Source organism: Botryllus schlosseri, chromosome 5 (genome assembly GCF_051294905.1).
Source record: "Botryllus schlosseri isolate E-star chromosome 5, Bs_hap1, whole genome shotgun sequence".
Taxonomy (NCBI): Eukaryota; Metazoa; Chordata; class Ascidiacea; order Stolidobranchia; family Styelidae; genus Botryllus; species Botryllus schlosseri.
Window position 1 is genome coordinate 9,400,597 of NC_137240.1, and position 23,021 is coordinate 9,423,617.

Genomic DNA, 23,021 nt, shown 5'->3' on the forward strand with positions numbered 1-23,021 from the left:
TAAAACACTGCTGTCTGTAAAACATTTCTGAAACAACGATTCAAACAAACGCCTTTCACAAAACATTGCGCATATTTACAAAACCGTGAAATGATGTAATATTGGCATAATTATTTTCGAAAAACTATCATTATGAAACATTTTGATTTTACACAAAGCTTAAGCGAATCCAGTCATGGCGTTTAAGATGTTCTGTTTATGGGTGACATTGATGATAATGCATCAGGCAAGTAATTGCTAATTAATGCAGCTCAGTATTCCGTGTATGGGCTGCTCTTGGTGATTTTACCACGTGAAAATATTTGTCCAATCAAAGTATTGGTACAACGTTTGAGTATTCCAAGTTATGCTCATACATGCAGACAAATGAAGCAAATATCTTATTTTTTATATCAAGTGGACATGACTAATTACAGAAATGGAAAATGATATCAAACATTTTTACTAAATGCATTTTAATTTCAAAGGCGATCCTAGTTAAGCTACATAATCATCATAATACAGGGATTATATACGGATTATCAATCGCGTGAAGATTTATGTGTACTTTCTACAATTGAAAACTTTTGAAAGATTGAAATTGGCTGTTATTCTATTAAAAACGAACTTGGGTCAAGTAAAAATACTGAGTAGGCTACTCAACATACTCATTAGATAGGCTTTCTTCCAGCATAGCACGAGCAATGAGCATGCAAAAGCAATCTGTAGTTGATATCCTAAACCCCATTCAATCATATAATATGCACCAAATCGGTCATATACCTTAATGCGGATATTGCACTATACTTCCAAATCATTCTCCGAAATATTGTAGTATACGATAACGTTTTAATCGGAACGGCGCCTTCCAGCACATTTATTGTTAATCACAGACTGACTCATATAATGTATCAGTCGTAGCGTAAAATAGCGTGTAATAATTAGGTAACAAATCGCATTTTCTGCTAATGTCTCAAATATCTATAAACAATAAAGTAACTATTTATATGCGAGGACTGGAATATTTAAGCATGCATTATTCAGCTCACGATTAATGATTGACAAGAGGTAAATTAAACTGCCTCTTTAGTAGTTCATTGACCCTTCTGTTTTAGCGGTCCCGTCTCTTGATGAAACACATTAACTACCAATTATATTGTGCGTGTACATAATATTTTATTGTTTTCTGGAAATACGGGCCGAACTGGTATTTTCTTCTGCTCGATTTTAATCACACGAATCACATTTAAAGCATTCCCAACAGGGCGTGGAACAGTTGAACCACGTGCAGTGGTTGAGAAATAGTTGTAAATCAATATTTCATGTGCTAAAAGTTAGCAGCTGTGAATTTATTAAATTGGACTTGTCGGCAAAGGAAACATGTAACTATTCATCATCAGCAGACAGGCCGCGTAATAAGATAAAAATCGTGCACTGAACACGATAAATGTATACCGGTAAGGACAATACGAGATTCTCCGCGCTGTATACGCTCAAGAAGCTTCATTTCGGTAGCGATGTTCCGAGTCGATGATAGTCATAATCATGTATTTGGGTAACTAATGATGCAGTTGGTTGGTCCACCTCCGCGGAGCCAATAAGCTGCGGTTGCGGATCTAGAATCCATCCTCATCATCGCTGTTGCACATTCGGTGTATTCCAAATGTCTTGAGCCAAAAGTGGGTCGCCTCCGTTCGCATTCCATGTTAGCGGTGCATTGTCATCTACACATTCCGAATATATTATCAAGTTCGTGTCGCCGTTAGGCGTGCATCTCATCACAGTCGATACGAACAGTCGAACACGAACGAAATGTTTCTCAATAGAAGTACGTGCGCTTCATTCCAACGGCAGGTAGCCGGGTTCGTTGATATCATTGAGATTTCAGGATTGACCAGAATCCAGACTCGATTTCACAACATATCGAAATAAATCGGTAGGTCAGCAAACCGTTACATCGCTTCAAAATGATCATTTTAAGTATATATGAGACCATGTAGCGTTGATATGAATAGTAATGTGGGAATCTTCAGATATCGAATTGATATATTTGTATGCGACCTTCCCAAAATTAACAGAAAGCTTCTGAATGAAACAGACGCGTATATACTACAATGTGCATCCAAAGTACTGTTCTTTGTTGTATGCTACTGATCTCCATTCCATTGAGTACGGGCGATGATACTTTCGCTAAAGTTCTATCTGGAATGGTATTCCACCTCGCGGGAGTAAACAACATCGAGCAGCAATTGGAGAAGATATTTACTCATGATGATTCGACGCTCATGAAAGAATCTGAGCACTGTAAGTTGTGTTACTGTGCAAGACAAAATAAAACATTCTAATAACGCAGTTGGCCAATATACCCATGACATGAAGTTGCGCCCCTGACTATTTTACGGAGTTCTTGAAGCAATGTATACATAAAGTGATCCAAACTGTTCCAAAACTGCTTTCTACTTTTCAAAATCATTACTGTAAAACCTAAATAGTTTTGTATAAAAATATCTGTTCATATAGAAGTGAAAGTTATTGAAAAACATATCCACCTGAGTAAGTGGTGCAAAGCCTACTTGAGTAGCCTACTTGAGTAGCCCACTCCTAAAAATACAAGTCCTTCGTTACTGACAAACTCTGACAATGCGCGTGGGCCAGGTCGTGCCAAACAGTGATAGCCTAAGATCCATTACTTTGATTAATTGTCTTGACACATATATTGTTGTCTCGCATATAAGATGGGTTCGACACATATGGAGATCGCAAATCTCATTTTTTTTCTCTCACGCGACAGTTCTCTGAAGATATTTATCCGAAATATTACCCCTTGGTCGTGTACGGTGTTCCGCATTGCACTGTGCATTTGTGTTGGGATATGTAGCCTATTACCTGACTTAATAAAGACGAGATTGGCATCAATTGTTTACTCAAGCGAAGCAAACACGCACTACGCGCATGTAAATATTAGAGTGGCATTTAACCAAGCAAAGTGTTATAGGAGCTCAACCTGATGTATACGAAATCAAGACATGCTGAATTGCCTTGATCCAGTATTTGAACTGAAATGATGAAACCTATAGCTTCAATCAAAATGTCGCATGATTTTCATGGAAAAACCGATTATGTTTTAGCATTACCTCCCATATCTACATACGCTAATCCCACGGTAACTACAACATCGGGAGAAGTTACAGGAACTACCAATGAGCTAGCTCACGCATTCTATGAAATTCCGTATGCTGAGCCACCAATCGGAAATCTAAGGTTCGTGATATTTACATATCTAAGTTCAATGGTAGAAGACTACTGGAGCAGGGATATGTAACTGTTATTACTAGGCGGAGGCGGATAATATTCGCTACGCGCAGCCGCAATGACTGCAGACACGTAAAATGGTTTTGGAAAGTTAATTTAGGCTTAGCAGCCCACTACTTGATACCGTCACAGTGAAGACTCATCAGTAAATTCTACCGACCAATAGGCCACGGGTGGGTAATTATTTTTTCCGGCGGGCCAAATGTGAAGAAGAAAATACGCTGGCGGGTCGAGACAAAAGTTCAGATTATATTCTGCGGCGTGCAGTTTCTAAATTGAAAGCAGTGAATTACATTGTTAACACATGTTGCTAAGTGTATGGATGTGTTAATATTAGGCTGCGTCCCTAGCTCTGTGTGGCTTGGTAAAATGTGCGCTTGCTGTTTTGCTAGCTTCGCTAGCAGGTCCTCATCAGCAGAGTACATGTATTCACTGCATGGTTTTTTCTCATAATGCCGACTCAAATTATATATTCCTGAAAACGTTTAGAGCACAGACCTGGCAACGAACAAGATTTCAATTTGAATATGGAAACAGTGACTGGTTACTGTGAATTTTACGTCATAATTTGCTATATCGGCTTCATTTTGAGCCTGGATTACTCATACGTAGGGCTGGGAACAATGATTCGAGTACTCGCTTCTGAATCGAGTAACTATTTTAATGATTCGAGTAGAGTAGCAAAAGACGATTTTTCGAGTACTGAAATGATACGCTCCTCGCTACTGAAAGTTATACGAGAATTATGGTTTCGATACTATTTTCCACTGCGGAAGCCTTGAAACCTTGATTGGGCGTAGGCTATCGCAGCATACGTAACATGTAGTACAAAGCTACGACCGTTACTGGAAAAAGATTTCCGAAGTTATGATCCGCTCACAACATTGTCGCAAAGTGCAATGAAATCGGTAGGGTCGAATAAATACCAAAATATCTTTGATGAGATGGATAACCCTAGGGCAGGGGTGGGCAAACTTTTGAGCTCGCGGGCCGCATTCAACATCTGAATCCATTCGCGGGCCGCACTATATAAAATTGAGATTATAAACCAAAACGCGATATTGATATTTGATTATATAGTGAGGCCATGGAGATAATATATGGGCTTATTTAAAACAAGCCAAACATTACTTTGATGATATCGTATACGCGGTAGAAACATACAGTGGCGAGATTTCATAGGCTGGTCGACCTCAATAACCAATTTGTCAAAACTATAGAGATGAAAGTCGGTTTGCCCGATTCTTAGAACCGGATTGAAATTTACTAATTCCACTTTTGGTTCAGTTCCAGGACACACAATGCTGACAGCATCATAACCAATAACCATGTTAGCTTCAAACACGCTTTTACTATGTATAGATAAAAATATAAATACCCCAATTCTATCCATACAGACAACGAATCTACCTAAAACACGCCCGAATTGTTTTTATGAGCACAACACTGAAATAATTAAAAACGGAGTGGACAATCTGAAATCCCACTCGTGATCCAAATTATGTCAATCTCGTTGCAGCTATCCCGCTGTGATATTAAGTATTTACCTTATAGATCAGTGGTTCTCAAACTTTTTAAGACACGCCCCCCATCCCTATCATGGTGAAATATTTTCCCTTATCGTCATATCACAAAACGCAACCAGGATGCTAGCAAATCTAACGGGTAGTTTGATGGCATGGAAGGTTACGACCGGGGATGAGAGATTTTTAAATATTTAATTCAGACTAAATACGGAGCAATAACTTAAATTAGATGTAAATCGCGCAAAGCGCGAAAAAAATTTTCAGTTGACCTCAGCTTCGCACCCCCTTTCAGATGCTTTCACGCCCCCAAGGGGGACGCGCCCACCAGTTTGAGAACCACTGTCTTAGAATTATCATGGTGAAATATACTCACAAAAAGTCAATCAAATCCCTGCATTAATTCGATTTTTAGTACGCATTTTATCAATATTTGAAAAAAGTTTCTTTAGACTCTCGCGGGCCACACAGAACGGTGTCGCGGGCCGCATGCGGCCCGCGGGCCGTAGTTTGCCCACCCCTGCCCTAGGGCATTATATTCTTTGTGGTGGCACAAAATGTACATATTTGAACTTTGACATATTATATTTCGCTGTGATGTCATAATGGGTGATACTCGAATACTCGTCTCGACTCGAAGCATAATACGTGATTCAGAATCGAATCACTCGGGTACTCGATTTTGCCCAGCCCTAATCATACGACGTACGCAGGTTACGTAATCACGGGACACAAGTAAACTATAGACTTCAAAGTTAACGCATTTCCGGATAAGTTTATACAGTTGTTGTTTTGTCCACACATAGATTTTTTTTAATAAATATATTTATAGTCTAAATTCCAAGGAACTTTTCGCGATACCCTCAAAATGACGTTGCGGGCCGCACAATGCCCAGGATTTGGACTATAGGCGCACATTTTAATCTGTTATGCAGATTGTAGGTCTATCTAGTCACCGTACACCCCCACCGCGTCTATATATAATATATATGTTTGAAATTGCAATATTCTATAAGTCTATTTCGCGATGATGACATTGTGCAGCACTGAATTGTAAATTCCAGACAGATTGCGACGAACCAGCAGTTGAAAAAATATAATCTTATATATTTTTATATTCAAACTAATAACATCTATCTATGGCCCGCATGTGATATTCCATTCCATTTACATTATTATTTTATTCATCAGCGCCTATAAAGTATCCATATTGGATGTGGAATAGTTTGTCAGTAGGTATCGTGGCCTATCTAAGGGTGGGTTGCACAGATGACGATTAGCCACTAAACGGAGAATTTTAATCGGCCAAATTTGAGCCGCCGAAAGAGTTGTCTCAAAAAGTTAATCGACTCTTTGATGCTCCGACAAGTCTCGCAGATCAGTCCGAACATACTACAGACACGATGTCCGAGTGGCGAGACAGCTCGATCATGCTCCCAACACGATGACCGAGTGGCAACATGATACGAAGATACCCCAGACATGATGTCCGAGTGGAAACATAGTGCAAACGTACCCCAGACGTGATGTCCTAGTAGCAACGCAGTCCGAACATACGCCAGACATGATGTCCGAGTGGCAACATAGTCCGAACACACCTTAGACATGATGTCCGAGTGACAACATAGTCCGAACACACCTTAGACATGATGCCCGAGTAGCAACGCAGTCCGAACGTACCCTAGGCATGATGCCAACGTAAGTCAATTGCATCGGTGATCTGCGATAATTTAACTCGCAGAGAAATCCACATGTGTGCAACACGCGGTCACCAGGTGACCTTACAGACGGATTAAATTGTACCCGATTGTGGCGATCAGAGATTACTTTTCGGCATCTGTGCAATCACCGCGACCCCCGAAATTCGTGACCACAATTCAGGACTTCTACACTATACTACAATCCTCTCGCTGACCAACCAGTCGACATCATATCGCAATATAATGTAACTAATCACACTGCAATTATGTTGTCACTAAAATTTACTTATATTTGAAAATGACCAATTACCTACAGCAAAATTCCTTTCTCTGTTTGAGGTTGCATAAACCTTTTGTACACAACACGTTATTTCAAAGTATTCAGGGCATATATATACGAAGGTTTCTTCCGCAGATTTCAACCACCAGTTCCCATACAAAATCCGGAACAGAGAAATGCCAGAAGAAATAGCGGGTTACAATGTCATCAGCCTGAGAGCGAATGCTTTATTCCATCGGATCCTCGATGCAATTTTATTGCGGTAGGTTGGCTGGAACATGGTTGCACTATATTGCACAAGCACATAGAGTAACCGCTTATTATTGGGTATACTCCAGCATGGCAACTCCAAGTTACTAACCAAGTCTTTTCTTGCGAAGTATAGAAAAGCGTTTGCATCAACGGCCCCGTTAATTTCCTCATAATGCTGACGTTATTTCAACTTTGAAAGCGTCGGGTGAACTCCCATCAATTTCTAACTTCTCTGTTGCTCTAAAAATCCCCTCCCTGTTTATTAGCGAATGTAGAAATAATACAGACAACAGTTGATTTCCCCTTATTCCCTCAAAATGTTGGAAACCCATGCTGTAAATTGCTGCGATCGTCTTTCCGGTATTTCAATGTGATGTTCATATTCCACTTATTTTTACAGATGGACGAAGATTGTCTTGTGCTGAGTGTGTTCTCCCCACTTACCGTCGGTCTCGCGCCAGATTCCACCGCACAGACGAATCAACCTTTACCCGTCTTGTTTTATATTCACGGAGGCGCATTCGTTGGCGGTCGTGGAACCAGCTCCTCGCTTGACGGAAGCGAACTGGCTTCAGCTACAAACATGGTGGTCGTTACAGTCAATTACCGCTTAGGCAAGGAATATGCTGCATACAAATATTGTAATCAAGCTATACGTACAGATTATTTGGTTGGAGCTTTTCGATTAAGGTTGGCCTAACAAGAAGAAGTCAATTGGCGCACGCGGTATCATTACAAAATTGACAGTTTCTTCCATAATCTTACCGAGAAGCAGACTTGGACAACTAGAAAATTTTCAGCTTTCCAAATTAGATTAGAATTAGAATTACTGAATTTGAAAAAAACTTGGAAATTGGATGAAATTGTAAATTTGAAATACATACAGCAAAAATTAAGTTCAGTTCATATCAAATCACAGTGCATTCCCAGGCATGAGAATGGTTACCGTTTGTACACCGAGCTTGGCTCGTTTTGCTCTATAGACCTACCAGAGATCACCAGCACGCGGGGCAGATGGGGCCGGTGATCTGATTTGTGATTTTGGAAGAACGCGAAGTAAAGCATTTTTAAATGCTGAAATTGATTTCAGTTTCAAATTATTATTGTTATTGTTTCAAAATAAGTTGTTCGCCTGTGCCCAACATCACTATTCCTCACTAGCTGAAACGGCTTCGGCGATGGCTGCAATCTACTATGCCACTTGCCAGCATGGTTATTATTCGCCACAATAACTACTATTACTGTGCGGTGTAAGTAATGCGATGGCGACTTGGTACTGCATTTCCCTGCGCGAGAGGGATATTCTTGTTAACTCGGTGCGAAATGCCTCGGACAAAGAGGCATTTTCAGGGAAACAATAAATTAGATTACAACTAAAATTAGAGTTTAGAAGCATTTCACAAATTAGATTACAACTAGAATTAGAGCATATAAACATTTCACAATTTAGATTAGAATTAGAATTAGAGCATAGAAACATTTCACAAATTCGATTAAAATTAGAATTACAGCATCGAAACGTTTCACAAATTAGATTAGAATTAGATTACTGGCATTTCGGTCTAATTTAGCGAAATTAGACAACAAGAATTATCTAGTTATCCAACTCTGCCGAGAACGCATGAGTTACTACTTTCTGGCATTATCGAGTGATCAACAGAGGTCCACTAGTTCATCATCTCTAGAGGCATTTAATGCATGACACATATCACACATCATTAAAGGACTAATGAAGACATTCTTGGAGGTACAAAACTTCAATAAACAACTGAATACTATATTCATAATCAATCAAACCCCAATATTTTCGGCTGACACTCAACCGGGCAACTGGTAGAGAATTAAAATGATCTTTGTTTATCAACAGTGTATCATCAATGTGACATCACATGCATAAAAATTCGAACAATACAGGGGAACAGATGGCTTAGGCTCAATGTACTATTTTTAGATGGCACGAACTCCAGAAGGAGTTGCTGACGATTGCTCCCGAGTAGTGTCAACTGAAAATATTCGGATTTATTTCAATAAGAATACAGTATTATTCAAGACTATATAGATTATACACCGATAGCTGTGCGCCAGTATTCATTGGAAGCGTAACTTATAAAAATACGTGGTGCATATTGATTGGATGAAGCCATATTTGTGATGGTGCGATGCGAACAGTTATAATAACTGTATCTCTCCATATCTCCCGATTATAATACCTCGTAAACGGCAAAGCTGCCATTTAAATTTCCAAATTGTCCATACATGTACTGTTATATAAATGTTGCCAATAGTACGTAACCTATGATATACGTGAGAGGACATGAGGATATGTCGTTAAATGTTTTTTTTTATCTATCGTAACTATCGTATTGAGGTCGCTTATATTGGAATCGTATATACTTCTGCACACTATCGGCTTTCGTAATTTACCAACCTATTTCTCCAACGACTGTTTGAGTAACGGAGATCGATCTATAGTTAAAGTCCTCATAGGTTTAGACCAGTGATTCTCAGCCTTTTTTTTTTATCTCACGGACCGGTAAAATTTCAAGAAATATTTGACGTACCGGTGGACCTTCAAAAATTGAAAAATCAACCCAATGTAGATTTACCAACTATACGCCATCCACTAAACAGCTTGACGAATGATCATGTAAACTGCATGTGCGATCCAGGGAGTCAGCACGGACTTGTCGCTCGCATGTCGTCACCCGACACGGCTTGAATTTGAAGTGGACGACTTTAAGTCAAATCGACCATGTTACCAGGCCTAATATTACGTCACAGTGCTCTAAATTATGGAACTGTTTGGCAACTTCTAAATCAGTTGAAAATGTAATGTTTTTATTTCTTTTACCAATGGACAAGCCATCATCGTCTTGAATTTTGCATGATATAACATACCTGACAGACCGGCAAAATGTCTTCGCCGACCTGCGGTTCAGTACCACTGGTATAGACGACTGTAGCGGAATCGGCACGTTTAATGAGATTCCTTCATATGCAAGCTATCTCATTCTGACAACTTTTATTGGGCTAGCGTACGAGGGGATGCAGGTCGTAAGCTCGAGTGAACTCGAACCTTCTTTATCGTTCTCTCTACGCAGGTAAACACTATTTCAATTCCAAATGCCAAACAAATCTATAAAAATATTTACTGAAGATGTAGGAATCACGCAATAAAGCAGGTTTTGCGACTCCCACATTATTTAGGTTTGCGTCAAATGCGTCATGCATGGTACAATGTCAATAGTTTAATTAGGCTGGTGCGGATCGACGAAATGCTATTATATTGACGATCTTGTTTCTGACATTATGCACGTATGTAGGCCTCAGTGTTGGGATGACTCGTGTCACCTTTTTCGTATGACTTGACTTGACTCGAGTCACTTTGCAAAAATGACTTGACTTGACTCGACGCTTCAGAAATGCAGATTGAATCGTGACTCGAAGCTAAATTTACGAGTCAATTTCAAGTCATAAGTGATCGATGTCAACTAAATCGCTGTATCTTGTATAAGCTCCTATTGCTAACCAATCGCTCAATGATTGTGCGTTTTACCGAGCCTCCATTGTTATATCACAAATAAATTGATCGCAAACGCGGTGATGGTAGCTTACAGCTTACGTTGTCGTAAACTTGCTCACCTTAACCAACCTTCTTGTATGATTCAAATCGAACGAATATCGTTAATACGATTATAATTGTATATCATTGATATGTAGGAGGGGTAGGATTCGTGTGTTACTGAGGCTATACCACTTGCGTAGTTTAGCAGTTCTCCTTATGCGTGAGCGATACAGCGCCATTTTGCGCGTAGAATCAACTCTTTATTCGTTCCTCGATTAAATTGGGAGTTCATCTGTATTTAAAACAGTTAGCAAAATGCAATGACTTTGAATCATGTCGAAAATTCTACTTGACCTGATTAGTGACTTGACTCGTGACTTGACTTGACTGGAGTTACCTCCAAAAATCGAGTCACTTGACTTGCTCGAGTCAAAATGTGAAATGACTCGAGATGACTTGTGACTCGAATGTAGTGACTTGATCCCAACACTGTAAGTCCTATATTGCATTACTGATTACTCGATACATTCGTTCTGGATAAGCGGACAATCTTACAAAAGCACAGTTAGAATGGAAGTGCTGGTTTGTGCTACAAGTCAGGAATAATCAATAAGACTATTGATGTGGTGTAAAATGACTGTAGATGTCGATATACTCTGAATATCGAACAGCTATAGTGACGCGACGACAATAACCTAGTGAGTTTTCTGTAGATGATGAAACGGAGAATAGTATTCATATCACCCCATATGTATGTACCACAGGAGCTCTCGGATTTCTGGTTCACAAACAAAACGGCCAACCAGATATTGAGGGCAACCAAGGGATCAAAGATCAACAACTGGCACTGCAGTGGGTGCAAGACAATATCGAAAACTTCGGGGGTGATAAGAATCGGGTAGGTAGACGACACCTGATACAGCATAATAAAAATATGCGAAGGTGCCGCTGGTTCGGCACCAAGAGCTCTGCATTGGTGATCGTGATTTATAAGATAATACTTGTTCTTATCACGAAGGTCTCAATAGCTGGAAATAGCGCTGGCGCTCAGTCTGTAATGTTCCACACTCTCTCTGCTGTGAGCAAACCGCTTTACAACAATGCTATCCAGCAAAGTAATCCAGCGGTATTTCCATACCCGACACCGGAAGAGTCAATCGAGGTCACGAACTTCCTTTTGAGTGCATTGCGATGCAACGAAACTCTGACCGAGAGAGAATGTTTGATGTAAGTAGTTGATTTCAACGAGCACTGTACCATGAAACTGTTACGTCTCAAATTGAAGTTGACGGCGTGGAGAACATCTTGGCAGGAGCTATTTCCCTCGGACAGTGGCCGTATTTGAACCGTGACCAAGATATTCACGAAATTTACCGCTGCTGTATATCTCTGTGTATACAGCAGAGATGAGCACGGATTAGGATTAGGTTTTGAAAAAACAGGATTTGTGAAATTTTGTCGGATTTGGATTGGATTTGGATTAGACATTTTTTTCAGAACGGATTAGGATTTGGATTGGATTTATCTATTTTCTGGGAGATTGAAATGCCGTGTGGTGAATGGCGACAAACTTTATTCAGATCAGTTATTAATGTACTTATGGTTACTAAGTTATCTTTAATCAAGTGAATCGTTAGTTGTGAAAGAACATTTTCGAATCCCTCCATTGCATAAATTAGTATTTTTTTCTGAATTTCCAGTTGGAATCGGATTAGGATTGGACATGGACTTGAATATGAAAATGTTATGGATTAGGTTTTGGATTTGGATTTGAAGGTTCGGATTTGGATTGGATTAGGACATATAAATTTCAAATCCGCTCATCTCTGGTATACAGCAGAGATGAGCATGGATTAGGATTAGGATTTGAAAAAGCAGGATTTGTAAAATTTTGTCGGATTTGGATTGGATTAGGATTCGAAATTTTTTTCTGAACGGATTAGGATTTGGATTGGATTTACCGGTTTTCTGGGACATTAATATGTCGTGTGGCGAATGGAGACCAACTTTATTCAGATCAGTTATTGATGTACTTATGGTACACTACACTATGGTTCACTCGGTGCAAATGAACATGATAGGTGCAGCCCCATGCTAAGTTATCTTAAATCAAGAGAATCGTTGGTTGTGAAAGAAAATTTTCCAATCCCTTCCTTGCATATCTTTCTGAATTTCCAGTTGGAATCGGATCAGGATTGGACATGGACTTGAATATGAAAAAGTTATGGATTAGGTTTTGGATTTGAAGGTTCGGATTTGGATTGGATTAGGACATAGAAAATCCAAATCCGCTCATCTCTGGTATATAGCAGAGATGAGCATGGATTAGGATTAGGTTTTGAAAAAACAGGATTTGTGAAATTTTTTCGGATTTGGATTGGATTTGGATTAGACATTTTTTTCGGAACGGATTAGGATTTGGATTGGATTTATTTATTTTCTGGGAGATTGAAATGTCGTGTGGCGAATGGCGACAAACTTTATTCAGATCAGTTATTAATGTACTTATGGTTACTAAGTTATCTTGAATCAAGTGAATCGTTGGTTGTGAAAGAAAATTTTCGAATCCCTCCATTGCATAAATTAGTATTTTTTCTAAATTTCCAGTTGGAATCGGATTAGGATTGGACATGGACTTGAATATGAAAAAGTTATGGATTAGGATTTGGATTTGAAGGTTCGGATTTGGATTGGATTAGGACATAGAAATTTCAAATCCGCTCATCTCTGCGATCATCTATATACCATGGTATATAGATGATCGCATCTCAACCCTTTGCGAAATTTATTTTACGCATTTCGTCGATGTTGCACTCCGTCGAGCTATAAAGACAAAGAACGACTTTTAGATAGTATACTATCACCCGGCCTTTATTATGAAGGGCCTGTGTCTTACGAAGTACGGCGGCTTCGTTGCTGTAAGGAGGCGTACGGTACCGGCGCTCAACGGACGACGCAACACCGACGACCGAAATTGAGTTGGTATTGCAGGCGCCGGTAACAAGCTCAACACGCAAATATACCTGTCTGAACATCGTCAATGTTCAACAAAGTGCAATCGTGATAGGCCTACCACAGAGATAGTTGACTGTAATGGTACGTTCCGTGAAAATCGTTTAGATGTAGTTGGAATTCGGTGGATTTTTGAGGATAATTACTGCTGCCAAAATGTTTTTCCGAATTCCAACTTCAATTTCAAACCACAATCGCCCCCTCAAGTTGTAATTTCTAGCGATTCTGCAAGCATAACAAATACGGTATCTCGGCCTGGCTGCGCGGGAGTAGATTCCTTGCAGCCCGCGACTGGTCTTTAAACTAGTGATAGTGGATCGACAAATTCCCTGGTCCGACTCCGATCCTGTTTTTCAATTCTCTGGTCCGACTCCGATCCGGCCCCGACTAAACATTAAAAAGTCCGGCCGGATATCCAATCCGGCTCCGCTCCATGCTCCGCACTACTTTAATCACACTCTCGTATGTGAAAATTTCAAATAAATCTTTGAAACAACTGCTGTACTTGGATTCATGCATGATTAGTAACCGTATAAACCTTTATAGCATAGCCCGAATTTTCGGAAAATGTGAGTGAGACAATTGCGTATCGCAGGACCGCGGAACCTACAGCCGTGAGCTTACGGCAGTTTTCTGTGATGGCTCGATCATTTCTGAATCGGGACCCAATGACGTTGATAGAACCCTATCGGCCAGTCATTGATGGGGTGGAATTTACCGATCAGCCTCTACATCTGTACCGCGACGGGAAGTGGAATTCCGATAAGGACATGATTGTTGGTGTGGCTACAGAGGAAGTGCATACCATTGAGTATATTTTACCACCTGTACTGGAATACAACAAGACAATATTTGCGGTAATGCATTTTCATTTTTTTCCGTCTGTTTTATACTGTTACCGGAGAGAGTGAAAATTACACCTTAAAGGTAACAGAACCTACATCAAAATCCAGAAATCACGTTCTCGGGGTCTCGATCGAATATTTCACCTCATTTGTTAGCGGCTGAACATCATTTCCTTATTTTTGTCTTTCATTTTAATTATTGTGCGGTTTTAGCCAATCATGATTATCGCTCGACGTTTTTCTTTCTCTGTATAGGCCTATATTCCATTGCTATAGCTTATTCTATTCGGTTATTTGGCGGTAGAGACGGTTCTGATTGATTCGTGGTGTGTAAATTATTGTTATAATCAATACGTGACTATATGTAGGCTACATAAGCTCCTACGCCCCTGCTAGTGGCTAGTGCCTACACTTGTTCGTACTCCATTTCTTCTTATTCTAATATGTCAAGCATCATTTCCATTCAAATTTCGTGTTTGATTAATACCACGGTATGATTATGAGGTAGGTTCGTTTACCACCTCTTAGATGTGAATACTGTAGATTCTGCATACGTTTAGAGTCAAATAGATTGCGGCGCTGGTTTAAGGGGATTTCGATTTCAGAACGTTCAACTTATAAATAGCCAATCACCGGCGAATATAGTCAATTGTTCGTTTCGTGACTTATTGTCCCCATCATGTTTCAGCTTGTAAATTTTTACATATTCGGTACGGGCACGACCGATAAGGTGGTGCAAAAATACGAGGAAGCTTACGCCCCAGGTGATGGTGAAAATTGGGCGAAAACGTTCAGCATAGAAATGTCACATTTTTACTTCATCTGCCCAAGTAGAGCACTGGCACGGTAAGAGATTTTGTATATCCGTAAAGCAGAATCGTACAAACTACTGGATTTTAAAAATGCGCAGCTGCTGGAACTATAGAACTATTCACTTTTAAAAACTCGCAACTGGATCTAGAACCAGAACTACATACTTTTTAAAACTCGCAACTGCAACTGGACCGAGAACTGATGACATCTGAAGATCCGCAACTAACTAAATAAAAATAACAAATAACAAGGTCAGTTGTTCTTGGTCAGTGTTCCAGGAAATCCTGTTCCGTGTGCCAGTCTCAGGGGATCCCTGGAGGTCACCACATACACTAAACTAACACATTTGATTTGTGATGACACGCCCGTGGTTCGAAATCGAAACCCCGCCCTCCTGAAATGCCGACACGATCGTCCGTATAGCTCCTTTGCAATTGAGAAGTTGGTACCGCGCTGTGGCGTATGACCGAGCAACACGACGGCCCTTTACTTTCCAAGGCGATGACTCGAGTTTCTGAACTGATCTCTGAAAGGCAACAGCATGAAGTCACACTGCTTTACAATGAATATTCGGTATAATGCTTTCGCTTCGTGTGAAAATCATATTTCAATGCTGGTTTTCTTCTTTCAATATTCTACTGATGCACATTTCATTTAGCGCACCGTAATACATAGTAGGCTAATGTATTATATGTGTATAGTTAGATGCGTTAGAATTTTGTTTTTGTGACTCTGTGGAAATTAGGGGTTCCATGCAGATTAGCGAAAGGGTTACCAGGTCATTAAAGGTCAAGAATCATACTGAGCTATATTTAATTATGCGAGGCAACTCATTGGAAATATTTAAATAGAATCGGCATTTCAAAACGACCGGGTTTCAAGTTAAAATGTTTTAAAAAGTTTTAACATAGCCTCCATGGAATATTCAGTCGGAGAATTCACCGTCTATAATCTTCATCTCGTTTTCCAGCTACGCCTCATCGACTGCTACCAATGCAGCAAAGACGTATTTCTACGCCGACGATCATCCAATACTTCAAAGCATTTGCGTGGCACGAAATGAGTCGACGGACGATTGTTACTATTCGACCCATGCCAGTGAAGTGCGGTATCTCTTCAGGAGCGTGTAAGGATATGTTTTAACTAACACAATGTCACGATTATCATCTTTATTCATTGATACTGCTCTTGGAACACTCGGCCCTACTAACAGAACCAAGCATTTTGAAATACGTCTTCGTTGTGGCGGTTTGTGGTATCCATGGTAGTCATTTACACCAGGGCAGGCCGATATTCGGTGTTATCATTTCACATATGCCGACTTATATCACGGTCCATTTCTAGGCTTTTTGAAGACAGCGCATACGTGGATCGGACGGCGTATTAGAATATGTGCTAATTTATTTGAATTGTTGTCATATTATAATTGATAATTGTCGTGGCGCACAAGACCTAACGGTGATAGTGGCCACTCTTTTCCATCTTACAAATAAATAAAATAATAATACTGCTCCCTATTTCTCGTTTTCAATCACCTTTCAACTTAATCGACACTCCGTTCGTGCACCTTCGCACTGTATTAAGTCAAGAACGTGTATGGCTGCAGGCCTGTGCTGGACTACATCCATGGACGGGCGCCAATGGTATAATATACGTGTAAATAATCAGTAGGGCGATTATTATTTGTGATGTCAAAAAAAGTCAGAATTGAGTAAGAAGTCAAAACTTTTGCAAGCCGAATTGTCTTTGTGTCGTAGAGGTTACACTATCTGCGAACTTCTCGTTTTACATCTTTTATCCTACTTTATTCAATTGTACATGGCAGATTGTCGACTTTCTATGAATCATAAACTGTTAAGTCAAATAAATAGGTTGGTATGGTGTGTGAGTGACGGACTGACTGACTATCAAAAAATTTAAAACTGTGTCTCTGGATGTGCTGCAATAATTTCGAATTTGCATACAATATTGCGTAACTTAACTACCTGAATTCTTCATAAGTCAAAATTTTGCAAACAAAAAGGTATTTAATGTAAAAAATGCCCAAATTCTATAATATTTAAAGTAAAATCTATCGTTTTTATGTCAAATAATCGCCCTAATCATTATCTGTGATCCTCGAGATCAGCATCACCAAATTGTTCCAGTACGAATGCAAAGAGTGAGACCCGCGATCTTCGTTTCAGTCAGAATCCAACCTCAGACGATTTGCTGGTAGAGAATCAGCTGAGTACATATTGGGGAAGTTTCAGTCGGACTGGGAGTCCATCGAATAATTTGGTGAAGCCGTTGGGAGATTTCACTGACTGGCCAATATACACCGACGAAACCAACGCTGCTGCGGATACTCCGAAAAACGCAAGAAATCTGGAAATTTATGCGAAGTACTTTCCGAGACTATTTGAGAGCGAAGAATTAGGATCCGGAGGTGGGCGACGTAACTTTGCATTTGATCAGCATGTCGTTTGAGAAGTTATCGTATACATGACCCCGATTCATCAATTAAAATGACGAACATTCTTTGCCCTTGAGATATACCGATTCCGTTTGATACTGCTGTCTCTGTCCAATTATCTACTCGATATTTTCTCCAGAGTTCCTTCCAAATTCGCCATGGGAAAATATCCTGATCAAAGCGCCGAATTCACAAGTAATAGGAGATTATGAGGAAGATATTTGCGACTTCTGGGACAGTGTTGGCTACTACATGGACCCGATCGCCCTCCCGGAAACCACAACAAAATCTACAGCGAGCGTTATGACTACTACGACTAGGGATGTTGAATCCACAACCTCGCAAGCCGCCACATCTTTTGTTTCGGGGTATTTCTCATTCATGCTGGCTTTGGTACTAATCGTGTTGTGTAGAAACATTTAATGACTTTCATGGAAAACTCATACCCAAAGAATTTATGATAAATTCATATAAGGACACGCCTTCGTGGAGTAATCGCGGTATATGTCAGCTCAAGGCTTTGAGTGTTATACGCACAGGCACAGGACATCGAAAAGCTCGCAGCGACTTATTGCCACGTGCAAAGGGCATATTTAGTGGTTTTCGAAGAGTTTTTTTGTTATCAATGATACCATGCATCTACTTTCTGGAGTGACAGCTTTGTAGCTTGAGCGATGATTACAGGAACCAAACCTTTTTGCATTATTTTTCGAAATGATCAAAAATGAGGCTATAGATATAGAACAGGGGTGGCCAACCTTTGTGCTATTCACGGCCGCATTTCGATTTCTCATGTAGCCCACGGCCGCATTCCGGGGCATAGTCATAATGAACTAAGTGGACGCCAAATATCCATGTTAATCTGTCCATGTCCATTTCCGGTTAACTCCGAGTGGTAATGGTCATGTTATGAACACTGGACAGGCCCCGGGACTCGCTATGTCCGCGCGAAGGGAGAAAATATTTCTGACTCATAATTGAATTTCGACATTAATATTAGTAGTTTTACTTATTGCCATCAAAAATTTATCCTTTCTCAGCCAATGTGAGCAGATTCACCAGTACCGTTGATGGAGGGAGTGTTTTCGAAAATATAGGGCAAGCTATAAATTTTGATGCATCTTCGGGTGGGTCAATTGTTTATAAGTCACTTTGTTACATGCTTCTATTTCTTCACCTCCCATCAGAATTGACAGTATAGTGGACAGATATTTTCATCGCCCAAACGTACCAGAAACAAATTACTTTCGTGAGGAGCACACGATTTCAAGTTGGTATTTCTACATTGAGCACATTATTTTCCTCTGCTGTTCGCATCGGTACTGTGGGGTTCCGTTTGCAAAGGGCGCTACTATATTAAAATCGAAAGATCAAGCCGCATTGAATCGTGCGCAACACGAAGAAAATTTCAAGAATAATTAAAATCTCTCAAATTTGGGAGTCAATTCGTAATTTCAATTCGTAATTTCAAACGCGCGCGAGCAATCAGTAATTATATCCCGTACCGTCAACACAATGGATTTTTACTTAACGTAGCTCGCATAGCGACAATTGGTTGCTGATTAAAACATCGATTTTGACTGCATTCCTGCATTTCCCAATTTACGTTCGCTAAGTTAATTAGATATATATTATGGGCACTGGCAAAAATCCCAACTATAGCAGGCACACACGATGAACAATGTTCAACTTTGCGTTCCGAGAATATTTATCACAAAAATGGTTCACAAAATATTTTAAGCGCGGCTAACGGCCCTCTTCGATGCAAAAATGCACTTATATTTGTAGAAGGTGAACGTATATTTTTATTTGGTCGGCAAATCGTGATAGAAGTAGGTGTTTTTCAGAGCGGAAATCTACGTTTCTAACGATGAGGTCGAATTTGTACATCTGTGCGAAATACATGGTAGTAATCAATTTTATCGGAATGTACAATCGGCCGGCAAGGTTGCGCTGATAACGAAATTGCAGACAGGCCGCAAACCCGCAATAATTACAATTACAGGGTACGCTAGTCATACCTAAATACCCAGATTCGGCAATGGCAACCAGAACAATTTGTTTAGAGGCGGGCATAAGTTTTAATCAAAAAGATACATAAACACAAACAATTTTACACTCAGAGATTGTTACTGTTTGGCGAAAGTGTTTCTGCGGACGGTAGCAGGCCTGCATGCGGACGCGCTAAATTGAATCACCGACGATAGTGCACGTGGGATATCGACAGAGGTGGTCAGTAACGAAGTACTTCTACTTTTTGGAAGTACTCAAGTAGTTTTCCTCTACTTTTGGTACTTACTCAAGTAGATCTGATTTTCTCTACTTCTACTTTTACTTCGTAATATTTTGTGATCTACTTACTTACTTTTCGCTATTTTCAGTTTGTCAAGTAGAAGTAGTTTAATCCCGATACGAAAGATAACCTGGGGAATTTCGGGGCTGCTTTCACTGAGTACTAACATTTAATATTCATAAAAGTCAAGCTAAGCCCAGAAATTTAGTTGCGCTTCACGCACAGTAGTTATGGAGTGTCAAATATGTTTCACGAAAGTATCAGTGAATATAATTTAGGTACCGGATTGCTTGGTTCCGCTCACACAACATTGTCGCCCATATGAAATATTTCATCACAGTAAAGATGGCCAAGCATAACGTTTGAAACTACCGTTTCGCAATCTAGCAATTACCTATCATATCGTGATCTAGCAGCCCATGACGTGTCCTGCTAATCTGGAAAATCCGGATTTTTCTTAACGTTACACCTGTTGTAGCAGATCACTTTTCAAGCTTCATGGACAAAAGACATGTAATATATTTTACGCCTTTTAGAAGTGGTATTTGTATTTCACATTAAATTCCGAGTATCATACTTTGAGTTCCAATTACTTCCAGTTCTTTTGTCTAGACTGTCTAGACAACGTACATGTTGAAGCATGACAGCAAGTGTAGTAATGCCTCCGAAAATAAAGCTACCTTAAATATAAATTTTACGATCCACAATATTTGTTATTAACGATACTAATCGCGCAAAGTGTGGAAAACGTATCCGATACAACTTCTCCATATTGCTCTTCGCCTAAACTTGGGGCCTTATACTATGGGGTAAAGGGCGGCATGTCATGATATTCTCTAAACCGCGATCTTCTAGTAAACAAAGGGTTAGTATCGAATTTTCATATCAATACTACAATTTGCATCCCATGATGCAAAAGAATGCTTATTATGTCGAAAATTCAGACCTCTCGGGATGCATCAATACGAATCTTTGCACCTTCCGCATAGATCAATTTGAAGCTTTTGACAGTCCATGCGAACGAATTAAGACTATTTTCAAAATTACTTACTTACTTGAGTAGATTTAAAGTCAGTTAATTCTGCTTCTACTTCAAGTAGTTTTAGGTGGCTTATGGAAGAAGTACTTCTACTCGTACTTGAGTAGATTTTTACGTCGCTACTTCTACTTCTACTTGAGTAGCTTTCTTGATTACTTTGACCACCTCTGGATATCGATGACCCATTTCGCATACAATGATTCTCGCTAATTTGCAGTACGCAGCATCGATAATACGAATTAGAGAATTGGCATTTCAAAAAGACGGGATTTCTAGTTACAAATGAGAAACTCCCTGGCTACGCACCTAGGGTTAATACCGACAACGCGCTGGTTAATATCAGCCCGGGGCCTACGGCCTACGTAAAGGCCCCGATCAGACAGTAGAATTTGATCGTAAAATGGTGCGCTTTAAATTATCCACGTGTTATTGCAGCAAGAACAATATGGGCGCATGCCGCGACCTTACCAATAGAAATACAAATCTCAAAGGTTCAAAATTCGAACCGCGATATGGTTGCGTTCGATAGAGTCCGTCCAGCAATGAAGTTTATTGGTACATAGAAGGTTCCCGTTCAAACTAATCGAATAAATCCAGAATTTTCGCCACCGAGAATCTCGTGTTGCACCAATATTTAACAACGTAATATTGCACAATGCGCAGTATTAATATCAAATCAAACTGACAAGCGACGCCGAGGGAATACGAGTGTATAATGCAGACAAGAATTAGTAGCCTACAGATGATAGCAAACGAGAAATCGCGTATCTAATCAGTATTTCCCCAACTTGCGTACAGCACAATGGGGTTCCGAGTCAGACATCGCGACAGTTGTTTGCTCATTATAACAACGTTTGAGCTGCAATCTTGCATTTCCCTATAAAAGTTGACAAAGCCTTTTTCGAGTAATGAATGTGCGCACTTTGCGCAGGAATGACTTTCAATTCGTAAGCATACACAAGTACACTGTCCTATTTCGCGCTCGAAGCCTCCAACTACAGAGACTATCACGGAACTAACTCAAAAATTATTTTGTAAACGAATATGGGCGCAAATACAATCTAATTAAGAGAAGGAGAACGTTAATTCGCTCGTCTGCATGGTCGAGAGATATGATGGTGTTTCTCAGCGCAACCATGTCGAAATCGACGTCATAATCATAAACACTAAACAAGGTTGCTTCGATTGTCTGATTACTAGAGCGGTTTTTTATTACCTAAAAGAAGGAAAATTTTGACCTAAAAAGTCGAAATTTTGACTTTTGTGACCTAAACAAACTGAATTTTGACCAAATTTTAACCTAACGTATGCAGATTAGGTGTTTTCCCAAGTAATGTTAAAATTGTACCAGTTATCTTCATTTCTGGTTGGAACTGGCTGTCCTAACGAAGTAGTTCGGCCTTAAAAACGATTTTGACTCAGAAACAGGCAACATGAAAAACCAATATTTTAACGAAATCTGGCCCTATGAAGAATTCCAGTGGTTACCATATGTATTAGGGTAGAAATAGTAAATAAAATAATAGTGCAACGAGAGATGCTTTCCTACATTCTTGGGTAGAAAGTGCATGTCCTTACTAAGAAGCTTGCAAAAGACGTTCAACAGCAGCAGTTGGCTGACAACACTCAAGTTGTGCGTACACTGCTGGTGAAACACCGCGTTGCTTCATTCTGACACTGTTGTCAACGTCACAATTTTTCATCATGCGCATCTTAATATAAGAATGATGCAATGCCCAAGAAGTCATTTTTCAGTTAGGATATTGCGACCATAACACCATGACCACCTATTTGTTTTATTTGACCGTTTATGATTCACAATTAGCCGTTTACAATGGTAGGCCTATTAAATTAGGCTTACCATATTTTGGAAATCTAAAAAGAGGACACTTGCAGAAACTTGCAACTTGCAAAACCGGGGTAGAATTCTCAAAAACCGGTTAATTTTTCCCA

General features: G+C 39.8%; 1 protein-coding gene across 2 annotated transcripts; it reads left to right on the top strand.

Moving 5' to 3' along the window:
* The first annotated feature begins 2,054 nt into the window (after positions 1-2,054).
* LOC145438947 (crystal protein-like) lies at positions 2,055-18,213 on the top strand. Of its 2 annotated transcripts, none has more exons than XM_080316348.1 (11): positions 2,055-2,283; positions 3,108-3,240; positions 6,930-7,056; positions 7,447-7,660; positions 11,376-11,509; positions 11,630-11,838; positions 14,219-14,480; positions 15,157-15,314; positions 16,252-16,407; positions 17,468-17,709; positions 17,876-18,213. In XM_080316348.1, the coding sequence occupies exons 1-11, from the start codon at positions 2,094-2,096 to the stop codon at positions 18,157-18,159; spliced, it is 2,109 nt and encodes a 702-aa protein (XP_080172474.1). In that variant the 5' UTR covers positions 2,055-2,093; the 3' UTR covers positions 18,160-18,213. The 2 variants fall into 2 exon arrangements, with proteins under 2 accessions (XP_080172474.1, XP_080172473.1); XM_080316347.1 differs by having other exon boundaries at positions 7,447-7,655; positions 11,371-11,509.
* The last annotated feature ends 4,808 nt before the right edge of the window (positions 18,214-23,021 follow it).

Coding starts and splice junctions, on each gene's coding strand:
- LOC145438947 (XM_080316348.1), top strand. CDS start 2,094: ATGTGCATCCAAAGTACTGTTCTTTGTTGTATGCTACTGATCTCCATT. Junction 2,284..3,107: donor CATGAAAGAATCTGAGCACT/GTAAGTTGTGTT, acceptor ATTATGTTTTAG/CATTACCTCCCATATCTACA. Junction 16,408..17,467: donor CGGTATCTCTTCAGGAGCGT/GTAAGGATATGT, acceptor TCTTCGTTTCAG/TCAGAATCCAACCTCAGACG.